The sequence below is a fragment of the Salmo trutta genome, chromosome 21 (assembly GCF_901001165.1).
Source record: "Salmo trutta chromosome 21, fSalTru1.1, whole genome shotgun sequence".
Classification (NCBI taxonomy): domain Eukaryota; kingdom Metazoa; phylum Chordata; class Actinopteri; order Salmoniformes; family Salmonidae; genus Salmo; species Salmo trutta.
Window position 1 is genome coordinate 49097640 of NC_042977.1, and position 17757 is coordinate 49115396.

A 17757-nucleotide genomic window follows, 5' to 3' on the forward strand; every position below is an offset into this window, starting at 1 on the left:
CAATCTGGTTTCCGAGCTGGTCATAGGTGTACCTCAGCCACGCTCAAGGTCCTAAACGATATCATAACCGCCATCGATAAAAGACACTACTGTGGAGCCGTCTTTATCGACCTGGCCAAGGCTTTCGACTCTGTCAATTACCGCATTCTTATCGGCAGACTCAATAGCCTTGGTTTCTCAAATGACTGCCTTGCCTGGTTCACCAACTGCTTCTCAGATAGTGTTCAGTGTGTCAAATTGGAGGGCTAGACCTCTGGCAGTCTCTATAGGGGTGCCACAGGGTGCAATTCTCGGGCCGACTCTTTTCTCTGTATATATCAATGATGTCGCTCTTGCTGCTGGTGATTCTCTGATCCACCTCTATGCAGACGACACCATTCTGTATACATCTGGCCCTTCTTTGGACACTGTGTTAACTAACCTCCAGACGAGCTTCAATGCCATACAACTCTCCTTTCATGGCCTCCAACTGCTCTTGAATGCTAGTAAAACTAAATGCATGCTCTTCAACCGATCGCTGCCTGCACCTGCCCGACCGTCCAGCATCACTACTCTGACCTAGAATATGTGAACAACTACAAACACCTAGGTGTCTGGTTAGACTGTATACTCTCCTTCCAGACTCACATTAAGCATCTCCAATCCCAAATTAAATCTAGAATCGGCTTCCTATTTGGAACAAAGCCTCCTTCACTCATGCCGCCAAACATACCCTCGTAAAACTGACTATCCTACAGGTCCTCGACTTCAGCGATGTCATTTACAAAATAGCCTCCAACACTCTACTCAGCAAACTGGATGCAGTCTATCACAGTGCCATCCGTTCTTGTCACCAAAGCCCCATATACTACCCACCAATGCCTGTATGCTCTCGTTGGCTGGCCCTCACTTCATATTCGTCGCCAAACCCACTGGCTCCAGGTCATCTATAAGTCTTTGCTAGGTAAAACCCCGCCTTATCTCAGCTCACTGGTCACCATAGCAACACCCACCCGTAGCACGCGCTCCAGCAGGTATATTTCACTGGTCATCCCCAAAGCCAACACTTACTTTGGCCGCCTTTCCTGACAGTTCTCTGCTGCCAATGACTGGAACGAACTGCAAAAATCACTGAAGCTGGAGACTCATATTACATATTTCCCTCACTAACTTTAAGTGTCAGCAGTCAGAGCACCTTACCGATCACACTACCTGTACACAGCCCATCTGTAAATAGCACACCCAACTACCTCATCCCCATATTGTTATTTATCTTCTTGCTCTTTTGCACCCCAGTATCTCTACTTGCACATCATCATCTGCACATCTATCACTCCAGTGTTAATGCTAAATTGTAATTATTTCACCTCTATGGCTTATTTATTGCCTTACCTCCCTACTCTTCTACATTTGCACGCACTGTACATAGATTTTTAAAAACATTTTCTATTGTGTTATTGACTTTACGTTTGTTTATGTGTAACTCTGTGTTGTTGTTTATGTCGCACTGCTTTGCTTTATCTTGGCCAGGTCGCGGTTGTAAATGAGAACTTGTTCTCAACTGGCCTACCTGGTTAAATAAAGGTGAAATAAATAAAAATAAAAATGAGGTAAAATACATTTAAGTTTGCCTGCATTAAAGTCTCCGGCCACTAGGAGCGCTGCCTCTAGATGAGCATTTTCTTGTTTGCCTATGACCTTATACAGCTCGCTGAGTGCGCTCTTAGTGCCATCATCAGTTTGTGGTGGTAAATAGATGGTTACGAATAATATAGATGAGAACTCTCTTGGTAGATAGTGTGGTCTACAGCTTATCATGAGGTACTCTACCTCGGGCGAGCAATACCTTGAGACTTCTTTAATTGTAGACATCCCACACCAGCTGATATTGACAAGTAGACGCCCCCACCCCTCGTCTTACCGGATTAGAACCTAAAATGGTTATTTCGGAGGTCCCCATAGGAGAACCCTTTGAATAACCCTTTTTGGTTCCAGGTAGAACCCTTTTGGTTCCAGGTAGAACCCTTTTGGTTCCAGGTAGAACCCTTTTTGGTTCCAGGTAGAACCCTTTTTGGTTCCAGGTAGAACCCTTTTTGGTTCCAGGTAAAACCCTTTTTGGTTCCAGTTAGAACCCCTTTGAAATTCATGTAGAACCCTTTACACAGAGGGTTCTATATGAAATCCAAAAGAGTTCTACCTGGAACAAAAAAGGGCTTTACCTGGAACCAAAAAGGGTTCTCCTATGGGGACAGCCAAATAAACCTTATGGAACCCTTTTGTCTAAGAGTGTACTAATATTTCAAAGGAACTACTGAATGTAATTCAAGCAGTTCCGAAGGAAACTGAAGGGAACAACAGAAAGGGAACAACAGAAACAATGGAATATTTAAACCAGGGGTGAGATATCTGTGATTATAGTTATTTATTTTGGAGCATCTTTCTCCAGCAGCCTGTATTGTGAAACAGAAAGAGAGTGTGTCTGTGTGTGTGTGTGTGTGTGTGTGTGCGTGTGTGTGTGTTACCTGAGCGACGTGACACTTCATCTCGGCCCATTTGACCTCCCAGGAAGCCTTGTCATTGGCGTAGTTCTGCTGCAGCTGGCACCTCCTGCTCTCCTCCTCCCTCAACTCTGACCTGAACTCCTCTAACAGGGAGCGCACCGCCTGGAGCACCCTACGGTTCTCACCCACCTGGAGAGGAGGAAGCGGGAGAGGAAGCGGGGGAGGGAGCGAGGGAGGAACGGGGGAGGAAACGGGGGAGGGAGCGGGGGAGGAAGCGGGGGAGGGAGCGGGGGAGGAAGCGGGGGAGGAAGCGGGGGAGGAAGCTCATGGATCATTCATTTATTTAAGATATGAAGGAGATCTTTCCATTTACCTAATAATGTCATCTGTTTCTACACACAAGCCATACTTGTTAATGTTCAAGTTGATCTACACACAACACACCATAAAAGCTCATACTATATTCTGGCTTGATGGATAATATGTACGTTAGTACAAGGTTCTGTTGAGGTCTGTTCTATAACATGTTCTAGTCTCTGTTGTGGTCTGTTGTATAACGTGGTCTGTTGTGGTCTGTTGTGGTCTGTTGTGGTCCGTTGTATAACATGTTCTGTTGTGGTCTGTTGTGGTATGTTGTATAACATGGTCTGTTGTGGTCTGTTGTGGTATGTTGTGGTCTGTTTTATAACATGCTCTGGGATCATTGAACTCCACTGTACTTGAACAGACTTTGCACTCATCCAAAGTGCCTTTTAATCCAGGGTTTAATCCAGGGTTTAATCCAGGGTTGGAGTGTATCAACAGCTAGAAATCCATTGTACCCTACCTGTGTCTGGTGCTGCAGGCGTTCAGTGGAGTGGAGTTGGGTTGTGGAGCCAGGGTGGGGGCTGTCTCTCTGGGGTAGCTGGGTACACGACCTATCCCTGTCCTCTCTCTCCGTCTCTCCCTCTCCATGCTCCAAGATCACCCCCAGCTCTGGAATAGCCTCCAACTTCTCATACTGCGACAAACAAGACATGGAATAACAAGGTTATTATAGCCAACAATAACAAGGTTATTATAGCCGACAATAACACGGTTATTATAGCCGACAATAACACGGTTATTATAGCCGACAATAACACGGTTATTATAGCCAACAATAAGGTTATTATAGCCAACAATAAGGTTATTATAGCCAACAATAACACGGTTATTATAGCCAACAATAACAAGGTTATTATAGTCAATAACAAAGACATGGAATAACAAGGTAATTATAGCCAACAATAACAAGGTTATTATAGCCAACAATAACACGGTAATTATAGGCAACAATAACAAGGTTATTATAGTCAACAACAAAGACATGGAATAACAAGGTTATTATAGCCAACAATAACACGGTAATTATAGGCAACAATAACAAGGTTATTATAGTCAACAACAAAGACATGGAATAACAAGGTAATTATAGCCAACATCAAAGCAAGGAAAGGAGTAGTACACCATTAAACTAACTAACCAATCAACAAACTGAAAGTCAGTCAATCAATCACTCAGTTGACCAATCAAACAAGCCGATCCTGCACTGCTAAGTGATTTTGAGCTGATGTCAACCCTCCTGATTGGTCTAACCAAATGTACTCTGAAATGTAGCACTGAGGCTAGGAAACACTGTCACCACCGATAAATCCTCGATAATTGAGAATTCCAATAAGCATTTTTCTACGGCTGGCCATGCTTTACACCTGGCCACCCCTACCCTGGCCAACAGCCCTGCACCCCCCCACAGCAACTTGCCCAAGCCTCCTCCATTTCTCCTTCACCCAAATCCAGATAGCTGATGTTCTGAAAGAGCTGCAAAATCTGGACCCCTACAAATTTACATTTTTACATTTCTTGTCATTTAGCAGACGCTCTTATCCAGAGCGACTTACAGTAGTGAATGCATACATTTCATAAAATATTTTTTCCCCCCGTACTGGTCCCCCGTGGGAATCGAACCCACAACCCTGGCGTTGCAAACACCATGCTCTACCAACTGAGCCACACGTGACCACAAATCACCAGGACTAGACAATCTGGACCCTCTCTTTCTAAAATTATCAGCCGAAATTGTTGCAACCCCTATTACTATCCTGTTCAACCTCTCTTTCGTATCGTCTAAGATCCCCAAAGACTGGAAAGCTGCCGTGGTCATCCCCCTCTTCAAAGGGGTGACACTCTAGACCCAAACTGCTACAGACCTAAATCTATCCTACCCTGCCTTTCTAAAGTCTTCAAAAGCCAAGTTAACAAACAGATTACCGACCATTTTGAATCCCACTGTACCTTCTCCGCTATGCAATCTGGTTTCAGAGCTGGTCATGGGTGCACCTCAGCCACGCTCAAGGTCCTAAACGATATCATAACCAACATCAATAAGAGACATTACTGTGCAGCCGTCTTCATTGACCTGGCCAAGGCTTTTGACTCTGTCAATCACCACATTCTTATCGGCAGACTAAACAGCCTTGGTTTCTCAGAAGACTGCCTCACCTGGTTCACCAACTACTTCTCAGACAGAGATCAGTGTGTCAAATCGGAGGGCCTGTTGTCCGGACCTCTAGCAGTCTCTATGGGGGTGCCACAGGGTTCCGACTCTTTTCTCTGTATATATCAATGATGTCGCTCTTGCTGCTGGTGATTCTCTGATCCACCTCTATGCAGACGACACCATTCTGTATACATCTGGCCCTTCTTTGGACACGGTGTTAACTAACCTCCAGACGAGCTTCAATGCCATACAACTCTCCTTCCGTGGCCTCCAACTGCTCTTAAATGCAAGTAAAACTAAATGCATGCTCTTCAACTGATCGCTACCAGCACCTGCCCAACCGTCCAGCATCACTACTCTGGACGGTTCTGACTTAGAATTTGTGGACAACTACAAATACCTGGGTGTCTGGCTAGACTGTAAACTCTCCTTCCAGACTCATATCAAACATCTCCAATCCAAAATTAAATCTAGAATCAGCTTCCTATTTCGCAAAAAAGCCTCATTCACTCATGCCGCCAAACATACTCTCGTAAAACTGACTATCCTACCGATCCTTGACTTCGGCGATGCCAATTACAAAATAGCCTCCAACACTTTACTCAGCAAACTGGATGCAGTCTATCACAGTGCCATCCGTTTTGTCACCAAAGCCCCATATATTACCCACCACTGCGACCTGTATGCTCTCGTTGGCTGGCCCTCGCTTCATATTCGTCGCCAAACTCACTGGCTCCAGGTCATCTATAAGTCTTTGCTAGGTAAAGTTCCCCCTTATCTCAGCTCACTGGTCACCATAGCAGCACCCACCTGTAGCACGCGCTCCAGCAGGTATATCTCTCTGGTCACCCCCAAAGCCAATTCCTCCTTTGGCCGTCTCTCCTTCCAGTTCTCTGCTGCCATTGACTGGAACGAACTGCAAAAATCACTGAAGCTGGAGACTCATATCTCCCTCACTAGCTTAAAGCACCAGCTGTCAGAGCAGCTCACAGATCACTGCACCTGTACATAGCCCATCTGTAAATAGCCCATCTAACTACCTACCTCATCCCCATACTGTTTTTTTTTTTTTTTTGGTCCTTTGCACCCCAGTATCTGTACTTGCACATTCATCTTCTGCACATCTATCACTCCAGTCTCTATCACTCCAGTGTTTAATTGCTAAATTGTAATTATTTCGCCACTTTGGCCTATTTATTGCCTTACCTCCCTCATCTTAACCCATTTGCACACACTGTATATAGACCTTTCTATTGTGTTATTGACGATATGTTTCTTTATTCCATGTGTAACTCTGTGTTGTTGTTTATGTCGCACTGCTTTGCTTTATCTTGGCCAGGTCGCAGTTGTAAATGAGAACTTGTTCTCAACTAGCTTACCTGGTTAAATAAAGGCGAAATAAAAAATAAAAAATAAACAAATTGGATTGGGGAGACATATTCAGCAGCTTTCTAGGAGAAGGGTTGGGCAAGTATGTGATGTCTCCTCCCCTGTGTCTGTCCTCTTCCCCAGCCTCCAGACTAAACTACCTGGGGTTCAGCCTCTAGCCAGTCATCTCACCTCTGAGTGTGCTGTCTCCTCCCCTGCCTCTGTCCTCTTCCCCAGCCTCCAGACTAAACTACCTGGGGTTCAGCCTCTACCTCTCTAGCCAGTCATCTCACCTCTGAGTGTCCTGTCTCCTCCCCTGTCTCTGTCCTCTTCCCCAGCCTCCAGACTAAACTACCTGGGGTTCAGCCTCTAGCCAGTCATCTCACCTCTGAGTGTGCTGTCTCCTCCCCTGCCTCTGTCCTCTTCCCCAGCCTCCAGACTAAACTACCTGGGGTTCAGCCTCTACCTCTAGCCAGTCATCTCACCTCTGAGTGTGCTGTCTCCTCCCCTGTCTCTGTCCTCTTCCCCAGCCTCCAGTGCATGAGGATCCAGCGTAGCTTCATATAGAAGATGATGGTGTTGTGTCTGAACAACTGGACCTCCTGCTGCAGTAGGGTTCTCTCCTGGACCCAGGGAGCCTCGTGGGCCTGCAGGCCCGTAAGATCCAGACCCCCTCTGGGCTTCACACCCTGCACCTCCAGCCGCCTCCGTTCCTCATCCTGGTGGGGAGAGAGGTAGGGATGGGGAAAGTGGGAGGGAGGGAGGGAGGAGGGTGTGATAGGTGGGGAGATATAGAGGGGAATAGGGAGGAGGATGGGTGATGGGGGAGATAGAGAGGGGGGGAGGGGTGATAGGGGGAGATAGAGAAGGGAACAGGGAGGAGGAGGAGGGGTGATGGGGGGAGATAGAGAGAGGAACAGGGAGGAGGAGGGGTGATGGGGGAGATAGAGAGGGGGGGAGGGGTGATAGGGGGAGATAGAGAAGGGAACAGGGAGGAGGAGGAGGGGTGATGGGGGAGATAGAGAAGGGAACAGGGAGGAGGAGGAGGGGTGATGGGGGAGATAGAGAGAGGAACAGGGAGGAGGGGGAGGGGGTGATGGGGGGAGATAGAGAGAGGAACAGGGAGGAGGGGGAGGGGTGATGGGGGGAGATAGAGAGAGGAACAGGGAGGAGGGGGAGGGGGTGATGGGGGGAGATAGAGAGAGGAACAGGGAGGAGGAGGATGGGTGATGGGGGAGATAGAGAGAGGAACAGGGAGGAGGAGGAGGGGTGATGGGGGGGAGATAGAGAGGGGAACAGGGAGGAGGAGGGGTGATGGGGGGGAGATAGAGAGAGGAACAGGGAGGAGGGGGAGGGGTGATGGGGGGAGATAGAGAAGGGAACAGGGAGGAGGGGGAGGGGTGATGGGGAGATAGAGAGAGGAACAGGGAGGAGGAGGAGGGGTGATGGGGGAGATAGAGAGAGGAACAGGGAGGAGGAGGAGGGGTGATGGGGGGAGATAGAGAGGGGAACAGGGAGGAGGAGGGGTGATGGGGGGGAGATAGAGAGATGAACAGGGAGGAGGGGGAGGGGTGATAGGGGGAGATAGAGAGAGGAACAGGGAGGAGGAGGAGGGGTGATGGGGGGAGATAGAGAGAGGGACAGGGAGGAGGGGGAGGGGTGATAGGGGGAGATAGAGAGATGAACAGGGAGGAGGGGTGATGGGGGGAGATAGAGAGAGGAACAGGGAGGAGGAGGAGGGGTGATGGGGGGGAGATAGAGAGAGGAACAGGGAGGAGGGGGAGGGGTGATGGGGGGAGATAGAGAGAGGAACAGGGAGGAGGGGGAGGGGTGATGGGGGGAGATAGAGAGAGGAACAGGGAGGAGGAGGATGGGTGATGGGGGAGATAGAGAGAGGAACAGGGAGGAGGAGGAGGGGTGATGGGGGGGAGATAGAGAGGGGAACAGGGAGGAGGAGGGGTGATGGGGGGGAGATAGAGAGATGAACAGGGAGGAGGGGAGGGGTGATGGGGGAGATAGAGAGAGGGACAGGGAGGAGGGGGATGGGTGATGGGGGGGAGATAGAGAAGGGAACAGGGAGGAGGAGGGGTGATGGGGGAGATAGAGAGAGGGACAGGGAGGAGGGGGAGGGGTGATGGGGGGGAGATAGAGAGAGGAACAGGGAGGAGGGGTGATGGGGGAGATAGAGAGAGGAACAGGGAGGAGGAGGAGGGGTGATGGGGGGAGATAGAGAGAGGAACAGGGAGGAGGAGGAGGGGTGATGGGGGGAGATAGAGAGGGGAACAGGGAGGAGGGGTGATGGGGGGAGATAGAGAGAGGAACAGGGAGGAGGAGGAGGGGTGATGGGGGGGGGATAGAGAGGGGAACAGGGAGGAGGAGGAGGGGTGATGGGGGGAGATAGAGAGGGGAACAGGGAGGAGGGGTGATGGGGGGAGATAGAGAGGGGAACAGGGAGGAGGGTGATGGGGGAGATAGAGAAGGGAACAGAGAGGAGAGTACAGGTGAAATGTACTGATGTATGGCATATATTTTATTGTTATTATCAAGTATTTATTCATGGAGCTGGGTAGTTAGGTGGAGAGGGAACCAGGAAAAACTCTGAGCCTTTAACCAGATCTCAGAGAGAAAACTCCTGGATCTATACATAGTACAACTATCTAAAGGACATGACCCTTTGTAACCAGTACTTTACCTGTTACTATGAGTCAAGCTGTACCAGTACTTCACCTGTTACTATGAGTCAAGCTGTACCAGTACTTCACCTGTTACTATGAGTCAAGCTGTACCAGTACTTTACCTGTTACTATGAGTCAAGCTGTACCAGTACTTTACCTGTTACTGAGTCCAGCTGTACCAGTACTTCACCTGTTACTATGAGTCAAGCTGTACCAGTACTTCACCTGTTACTATGAGTCAAGCTGTACCAGTACTTCACCTGTTACTATGAGTCAAGCTGTACCAGTACTTCACCTGTTACTATGAGTCAAGCTGTACCAGTACTTCACCTGTTACTATGAGTCAAGCTGTACCAGTACTTCACCTGTTACTATGAGTCCAGCTGTACCAGTACTTCACCTGTTACTATGAGTCCAGCTGTACCAGTACTTTACCTGTTACTATGAGTCCAGCTGTACCAGTACTTCACCTGTTACTATGAGTCAAGCTGTACCAGTACTTCACCTGTTACTATGAGTCAAGCTGTACCAGTACTTCACCTGTTACTATGAGTCAAGCTGTACCAGTACTTCACCTGTTAATATGAGTCCAGCTGTACCAGTACTTCACCTGTTACTATGAGTCCAGCTGTACCAGTACTTCACCTGTTACTATGAGTCAAGCTGTACCAGTACTTTACCTGTTACTATGAGTCAAGCTGTACCAGTACTTTACCTGTTACTATGAGTCAAGCTGTACCAGTACTTTACCTGTGCTATGAGTCAAGCTGTACCAGTACTTTACCTGTTACTATGAGTCAGGCTGTACCAGTACTTCACCTGTTACTATGAGTCAAGCTGTACCAGTACTTTACCTGTGCTATGGTCCCAGGGAAGGCCTCTCTGTCCTCCTGTCCAGGCCTCAACCTGCGATCGTGATCCAGTCGGAATTGCATCTCTGTCCCAGCTGTGTCACGTAGCTGTACCCCCCAAAACATTAACCGGACAACACACAGTTACCCTCAGAGCTGTACCCCCCAAAACATTAACCAGACAACACACAGTTACCCTCAGAGCTGTACCCCTCAACACAGTTACCCTCAGAGCTGTACCCCTCAGAGCTGTACCCCTCAGAGCTGTACCCCTCAAAACAGTTACCCTCAGAGCTGTACCCCTAAACACAGTTACCCTCAGAGCTGTACCCCTCAGAGCTGTACCCCCCAACACAGTTACCCTCAGAGCTGTACCCCCCAACACAGTTACCCTCAGAGCTGTACCCCTCAACACAGTTCCCCTCAGAGCTGTACCCCTAAACACAGTTACCCTCAGAGCTGTACCCCTCAGAGCTGTACCCCCCAACACAGTTACCCTCAGAGCTGTACCCCCCAACACAGTTACCCTCAGAGCTGTACCCCTCAACACAGTTCCCCTCAGAGCTGTACCCCTCAGAGCTGTACCCCTCAACAGTTACCCTCAGAGCTGTACCCCTCAGAGCTGTACCCCTCAGAGCTGTACCCCTCAGAGCTGTACCCCTCAACACAGTTCCCCTCAGAGCTGTACCCCTCAGAGCTGTACCCCTCAACACAGTTCCCCTCAGCTGTACCCCTCAGAGCTGTACCCCTCAGAGCTGTACCCCTCAGAGCTGTACCCCTCAACACAGTTCCCCTCAGAACAGGCCAAACACGCCTCCATAATAGCCTGGGCACCAGTGTTTGGCAATGACATAGCGTACAAGGAGCGTACTGTCAGCTAAACAGACGGGTACCCAGGCTAGATCCATAATGGGCAAATGCTTACTTGAAATCTGTGGGCATAACTCGAGATTTACCATTGAAGTCAATGCTTAACAAAAATACACGCATGGACATCAAGTTTGACCCTATGTGTAAATGTTTTGCCTTTCATAATGCCTTCAGTGACGTCTAGGGTTGCAATATTCTGGTACCTTTTCCCAAATTCCCAGGTTTTCCAGAAATCCCGGATAGAAGATTGCACGGAATCAGAAGGGAATAAGCAGGAAATCCGGACCAGGATTTCTGGGAAACCAGGACATTTTGTGGAAAGTTACTGGAATTTGTCTGTAACTCCACAGACTGTACAGTACTCCATCAGTCATCATTACACCCTCAGTATTATATAGGTACCTACAGACAGTACAGTACAGTACTCCATCAGTCATCATTACACCCTCAGTATTATATAGGTACCTACAGACAGTACAGTACAGTACTCCATCAGTCATCATTACACCCTCAGTATTATATAGGTACCTACAGACAGTACAGTACTCCATCAGTCATCATTAAACCCTCAGTATTATCTAGGTACCTACAGTACAGTACTCCATCAGTCATCATTAAACCCTCAGTATTATCTAGGTACCTACAGTACAGTACTCCATCAGTCATCATTACACCCTCAGTATTATATAGGTACCTACAGACAGTACAGTACAGTACTCCATCAGTCATCATTACACCCTCAGTATTATCTAGGTACCTACAGACAGTACAGTACTCCATCAGTCATCATTACACCCTCAGTATTATATAGGTACCTACAGACAGTTCAGTACAGTACTCCATCAGTCATCATTACACCCTCAGTATTATCTAGGTACCTACAGACAGTACAGTACAGTACTCCATCAGTCATCATTACACCCTCAGTATTATATAGGTACTTACAGGATTATCAATTCATGTATATTTCTACAGGCTGACGGATGTGAGCAGAGCAGATATGAGAGCTATATTATATTAGAGAGGGACTGTGTTCTAATGGGACTGTGTTCTGTGTTCTAATGGGACTGTGTTCTAATGGGACTGTGTTTTAATGGGACTGTGTTCTGTGTTCTAATGGGACTGTGTTCTGTGTTCTAATGGGACTGTGTTCTAATGGGACTGTGTTCTAATGGGACTGTGTTCTGTGTTCTAATGGGACTGTGTCCTAATGGGACTGTGTTCTGTGTTTTAATGGGACTGTGTTCTAATGGGACTGTGTTCTAATGGGACTGTGTTCTGTGTTCTAATGGGACTGTGTTCTAATGGGACTGTGTTTTAATGGGACTGTGTCCTAATGGGACTGTGTTCTGTGTTCTAATGGGACTGTGTTCTAATGGGACTGTGTTCTAATGGGACTGTGTTCTGTGTTCTAATGGGACTGTGTTCTGTGTTCTAATGGGACTGTGTCCTAATGGGACTGTGTCCTAATGGGACTGTGTTCTAATGGGACTGTGTTCTGTGTTCTAATGGGACTGTGTTCTAATGGGACTGTGTTCTAATGGGACTGTGTCCTAATGGGACTGTGTTCTGTGTTCTAATGGGACTGTGTCCTAATGGGACTGTGTCCTAATGGGACTGTGTTCTAATGGGACTGTGTTCTGTGTTCTAATGGGACTGTGTTCTGTGTTCTAATGGGACGGTGTTCTAATGGGACTGTGTTCTGTGTTCTAATGGGACTGTGTTCTAATGGGACTGTGTTCTAATGGGACTGTGTTCTGTGTTCTAATGGGACTGTGTTCTGTGTTCTAATGGGACTGTGTCCTAATGGGACTGTGTCCTAATGGGACTGTGTCCTAATGGGACTGTGTTCTAATGGGACTGTGTTCTGTGTTCTAATGGGACTATGTCCTAATGGGACTGTGTCCTAATGGGACTGTGTTCTAATGGGACTGTGTTCTAATGGGACTGTGTCCTAATGGGACTGTGTTCTGTGTTCTAATGGGACTGTGTTCTAATGGGACTGTGTCCTAATGGGACTGTGTCCTAATGGGACTGTGTTCTAATGGGACTGTGTTCTAATGGGACTGTGTTCTGTGTTCTAATGGGACTGTGTTCTAATGGGACTGTGTTCTGTGTTCTAATGGGACTGTGTTCTAATGGGACTGTGTTCTAATGGGACTGTGTTCTGTGTTCTAATGGGACTGTGTTCTAATGGGACTGTGTCCTAATGGGACTGTGTTCTAATGGGACTGTGTTCTAATGGGACTGTGTTCTAATGGGACTGTGTTCTGTGTTCTAATGGGACTGTGTTCTAATGGGACTGTGTTCTAATGGGACATTGTTCTGTGTCCTAATGGGACTGTGTTCTAATGGGACTGTGTTCTGTGTTCTAATGGGACTGTGTTCTAATGGGAATGTGTTCTGTGTTCTATCCTCATTAGTAGAACTGTCCCGGAATCCCCCCTCTCTCTCCATCTCCCTCTATCTATTTCTCCTTCCTCTTTCCCCTCTCGGTCTCCATCTCCCTCTCTCCTTCTCTCTCCATCTCCCTCTATCTATTTCTCCTTCCTCTTTCCCCTCTCGGTCTCCATCTCCCTCTGTCTCCATCTCCCTCTCTCCCTCTCTGTCTCCATCTCCCTCTCTGTCTCCATCTCCCTCTCTGTCTCCATCTCCCTCTCTCCCTCTCTGTCCCTCTCTGTCTCCATCTCCCTCTCTGTCTCCATCTCCCTCTCTTCCTCCCTGTCTCCATCTCCCTCTCTCCCTCTCTGTCCCCATCTCCCTCTCTGTCTCCATCTCCCTCTCTCCCTCTCTGTCTCCATCTCCCTCTCTGTCCCCATCTCCCTCTCTCCCTCTCTGTCGCCATCTCCCTCTCTCCCTCTCTGTCTCCATCTCCATCTCCCTCTCTCCCTCCCTGTCTCCATCTCCCTCTCTCCCTCTCTGTCCCCATCTCCCTCTCTCCCTCTCTGTCTCCATCTCCCTCTCTCCCTCTCCATCTCCCTCTCTGTCTCCATCTCCCTCTCTCCCTCTCTGTCCCCATCTCCCTCTCTCCCTCCATCTCCCTCTCTCTCTCTCTCTGTCAGCCCAATGTCAAATGTAAATCACACAGAGCACTAATCCTCGTATACCAAAGCTGCTTTTACATCCATCCCCTCATTCATTCACTCTCTCCGCTTCACAGATTATGTTAGAGGGGAAAAGGAAATCCCATATTAGAGAAACCACATCCCTGGTCAGAGTGTTTGTCAATGCTATAATTACGTGACACTATGCAGACTTAGAGACAATATACTGTATGTGAGGTAAGGACAATACGGGCATGCAAATAGCATGCTTGTTGTGTCATAACATTTTAGAACTTCCTGTACATCTGCCAACAGTCAATATGTGACCAGATTCAGGATTGTAGGCATTTGACGTTAAGTAAGCCTAGTGGTTAGAGTGTAGGGGCGGTAGGTAGCCTAGTGGTTAGAGTGTAGGGGCGGTAGGTAGCCTAGTGGTTAGAGTGTAGGGGCGGCAGGTAGCCTAGTGGTTAGAGTGGAGGGGTGGCAGGTAGTCTAGTGGTTAGAGTGGCGGGATGGCAGGGTAGCCTAGTGGTTAGAGTGTAGGGGCGGCAGGTAGCCTAGTGGTTAGAGTGGAGGGACGGCAGGTAGCCTAGTGGTTAGAGTGTAGAGGCGGCAGGTAGCCTAGTGGTTAGAGTGTAGAGGCGGCAGGTAGCCTAGTGGTTAGAGTGGAGGGGGGCGGCAGGTAGCCTAGTGGTTAGAGTGGAGGGGCGGCAGGTAGCCTAGTGGTTAGAGTGTAGAGGCGGCAGGTAGCCTAGTGGTTAGAGTGGAGGGGCGGCAGGTAGCCTAGTGGTTAGAGTGGAGGGGTGGCAGGTAGCCTAGTGGTTAGAGTGTAGGGTCGGCAGGTAACCTAGTGGTTAGAGTGTAGGGGGGGCAGGTAGCCTAGTGGTTAAAGTGTAGGGGCGGCAGGTAGCCTAGTGGTTAGAGTGTAGAGGCGGCAGGTAGCCTAGTGGTTAGAGTGGAGGGGCGGCAGGTAGCCTAGTGGTTAGAGTGGAGGGGTGGCAGGTAGCCTAGTGGTTAGAGTGTAGGGTCGGCAGGTAACCTAGTGGTTAGAGTGTAGGGGGGGCAGGTAGCCTAGTGGTTAAAGTGTAGGGGCGGCAGGTAGCCGCCCCTACACTACAAGTTCGAATCCCCGAGCTGACAAGGTAAAAATCTGTCGTTCTGCCCCTGAACAAGGCAGTGTTCCTAGGCCGTCATTGAAAATAAGAATTTGTTCTTAACTGACTTGCCTAGTTAAATAAAGGTAAACATTTTTAAATATGCCTTCATTACAAAACTGGTCTGAGATCTGTTAACAGGAATACAAATGTTAAATTAGGAGCCTAGTTTAGCCAAGGAGACAGCACTGAGCTACAGTATGTCAGGAGAAAGTCAGGATCCGTGATTGGTTGAGATAACGGAGGGGTGTAATAATAGAGATCCTACTTCCTGGAGGCCCATGCCTGACCCCTCAATCCTTAAAGAGATGGGCTAAGGATCATGAGGGCATGAACCTTGCTAAATGGGTCTAAACACAGAAGAGCTCTCTAGAAAGTGGAATGTTCATGAAAAGGGAATTTAATCTCCAACTTGTCTCCGAAGTGGGATAACTCATTTATTATACTTTCTGTCACAGCCAGAAGAGGACTGGCCACCTGTCAGAGCCTGTTTCTTCCTAAGTTCCTGCCTTTCTAGGGAGTTTTTCCTAGCCACCGTGCTTCTACACCTGCATTGCTTGCTGTTTGGGGTTTTAGGCTGGGTTTCTGTACAGCACTTTGAGATATCAGCTGATGTAAGAAGGGCTTTAGAAATACATTTGATTTGATTGATTGTGTGATCAACCATTTAGAAGCTCTGAGTCTGTACTTTAATAATAATAATACATTTAAATAAACAATCTTGGAAGTTTGACATAAATTCTCCTTCTTGACCTCAGTCACATATACCCTTCCTTAGAACAGAACAATCATAGTCAATAACATAACATCAAGAAACACAATTAACAGAATTAGCTCAACTCTTGGCTATGAGGAAGATTTCTAATGAAAATAATACTTGTCAATTCAGAGGTACCAATATAAAACAGACAATCAGCAATCTCAAAACAGTCATGTCCTTTCCAAGAAGGGTTAAAAGGGAATCAGAAGACCAGATCAGAATGTCCCGAGGTGGTGAATGGCAACAACAAAAAAACAACCCAAATTACAAATCAAAAGGCTGGAAATAAATATCTGTGGTCAGAGGAGTGGACCGACTGTTGTGATAAAAAAACAGAAATAAAAAAAATAGAGACAGAAAGAGAGAGTGTGAATGACGTGAGAGATCATGCTCATCACACAACTGTGACTGTGGACTGGATTGTTACCTGATGCCATTGTTAGACCGAGTGGCTTTGTGTTAGATAACAACGGACTTAGAGGGTTGAAGTGGGTCGGCGCTGAGAACAGACACCTGGTCTTATACTTTTCTAAAGCTTGAGCACTGGTACCTCCAACCGGTTTTAAAATACAAACCTTGACATGATAATATTAGTGAGATCTGGAACCTTGTTAATTCTACTTTAACCATCACTATAAAATGTGACTCCTATCCTCCACCCCCCGGCCAAATTCAAACTGACACGGAACATGTTGATCAAGTTTCATGAAGAACATTCAAGAATTTGGCACCTGTACTTGACTCATGTCTAAATGCGTGCCTCTGAAAAGACATGCAGTCAAAGCAGTTGAGCTAAGAAATCTTTTGGAATTATCTTAACTCTACGCACATACGCAATGGCTTAAATCTTTACTTTACACTGTAGTGTAAACTTTAAGTGTAAACTTTACACAGGTGTGTTCTGGGAGAAAGGAGGGAGGTAGGGAGATGAAAGAGGCACTGACCTCAGGTCTTAAAGAAGCCAGGGGGGGCCTGTGGTATCTAGTGTGTCCCAGGATGGCTCCCCTGTTCTGGGCAGGGCCCTGAGGCAGACCCCCCTGGTCATGGCTCTGGCCCTGGGTCTCCACGGCTCGCTCCTGTCCTAGACGCCACTCCAGCTCATCCCTCGCACCGGACTGTGACTGGGGGGGGGGGTGGGGGTCAGGGGGTGACAGGTGAGGGAAGGTGTGTGGGTGTGGGGACAGAGGGGATGGAGGGAGGAGGGGGGGGAGTGCATGAAGCGGATTGGTGGGTAAACGAACAAACGGATGAATGACAATAAACAAACAGCAGGAGGAATAAAAAAAAAAGCAAAAAAATAAAAAATAAGAAGATAAAGCCAAGGGTGAAAAATTATACTAAAAACTAAAACAGAACAGACGGGTTAGAGGACTAAAAACTAAAACAGAACAGACGGGTTAGAGGACTAAAAACTAAAACAGAACAGACGGGTTAGAGGACTAAAAACTAAAACAGAACAGACGGGTTAGAGGACTAAAAACTAAAACAGAACAGACGGGTTAGAGAACTAAAAACTAAAACAGAACAGACGGGTTAGAGGACTAAAAACTAAAACAGCACAGACGGGTTAGAGAACTAAAAACTAAAACAGAACAGACGGGTTAGAGGACTAAAAACTAAAACAGAACAGACGGGTTAGAGGACTAAAAACTAAAACAGAACAGACGGGTTAGAGGACTAAAAACTAAAACAGAACAGACGGGTTAGAGAACTAAAAACTAAAACAGAACAGACGGGTTAGAGGACTAAAAACTAAAACAGCACAGACGGGTTAGAGAACTAAAAACTAAAACAGAACAGACGGGTTAGAGGACTAAAAACTAAAACAGAACAGACGGGTTAGAGGACTAAAAACTAAAACAGAACAGACGGGTTAGAGAACTAAAAACTAAAACAGAACAGACGGGTTAGAGGACTAAAAACTAAAACAGAACAGACGGGTTAGAGGACTAAAAACTAAAACAGAACAGACGGGTTAGAGGACTAAAAACTAAAACAGAACAGACGGGTTAGAGGACTAAAAACTAAAACAGAACA

General features: G+C 47.4%; 1 protein-coding gene across 8 annotated transcripts in view; it reads right to left on the reverse strand.

The window, feature by feature from the left end:
- mtcl1 (microtubule crosslinking factor 1) overlaps positions 1-17757 on the reverse strand; it is a 196166-nt gene that overhangs the window by 34568 nt on the left and 143841 nt on the right. For 5 of the 8 annotated variants that reach the window (XM_029706000.1, XM_029706004.1, XM_029706003.1 and 2 more), the window contains exons 7-11: positions 16665-16841; positions 9896-10000; positions 6852-7085; positions 3307-3480; positions 2502-2669 (exon numbers count right to left, since the gene is read on the reverse strand). In XM_029706000.1, coding sequence (XP_029561860.1) covers positions 2502-2669; positions 3307-3480; positions 6852-7085; positions 9896-10000; positions 16665-16841 — 858 coding nt within the window. The remainder of the gene's footprint in view (positions 1-2501; positions 2670-3306; positions 3481-6851; positions 7086-9895; positions 10001-16664; positions 16842-17757) is intronic. The other 3 variants (XM_029706002.1, XM_029706001.1, XM_029706006.1) reach the window with 3 other exon arrangements.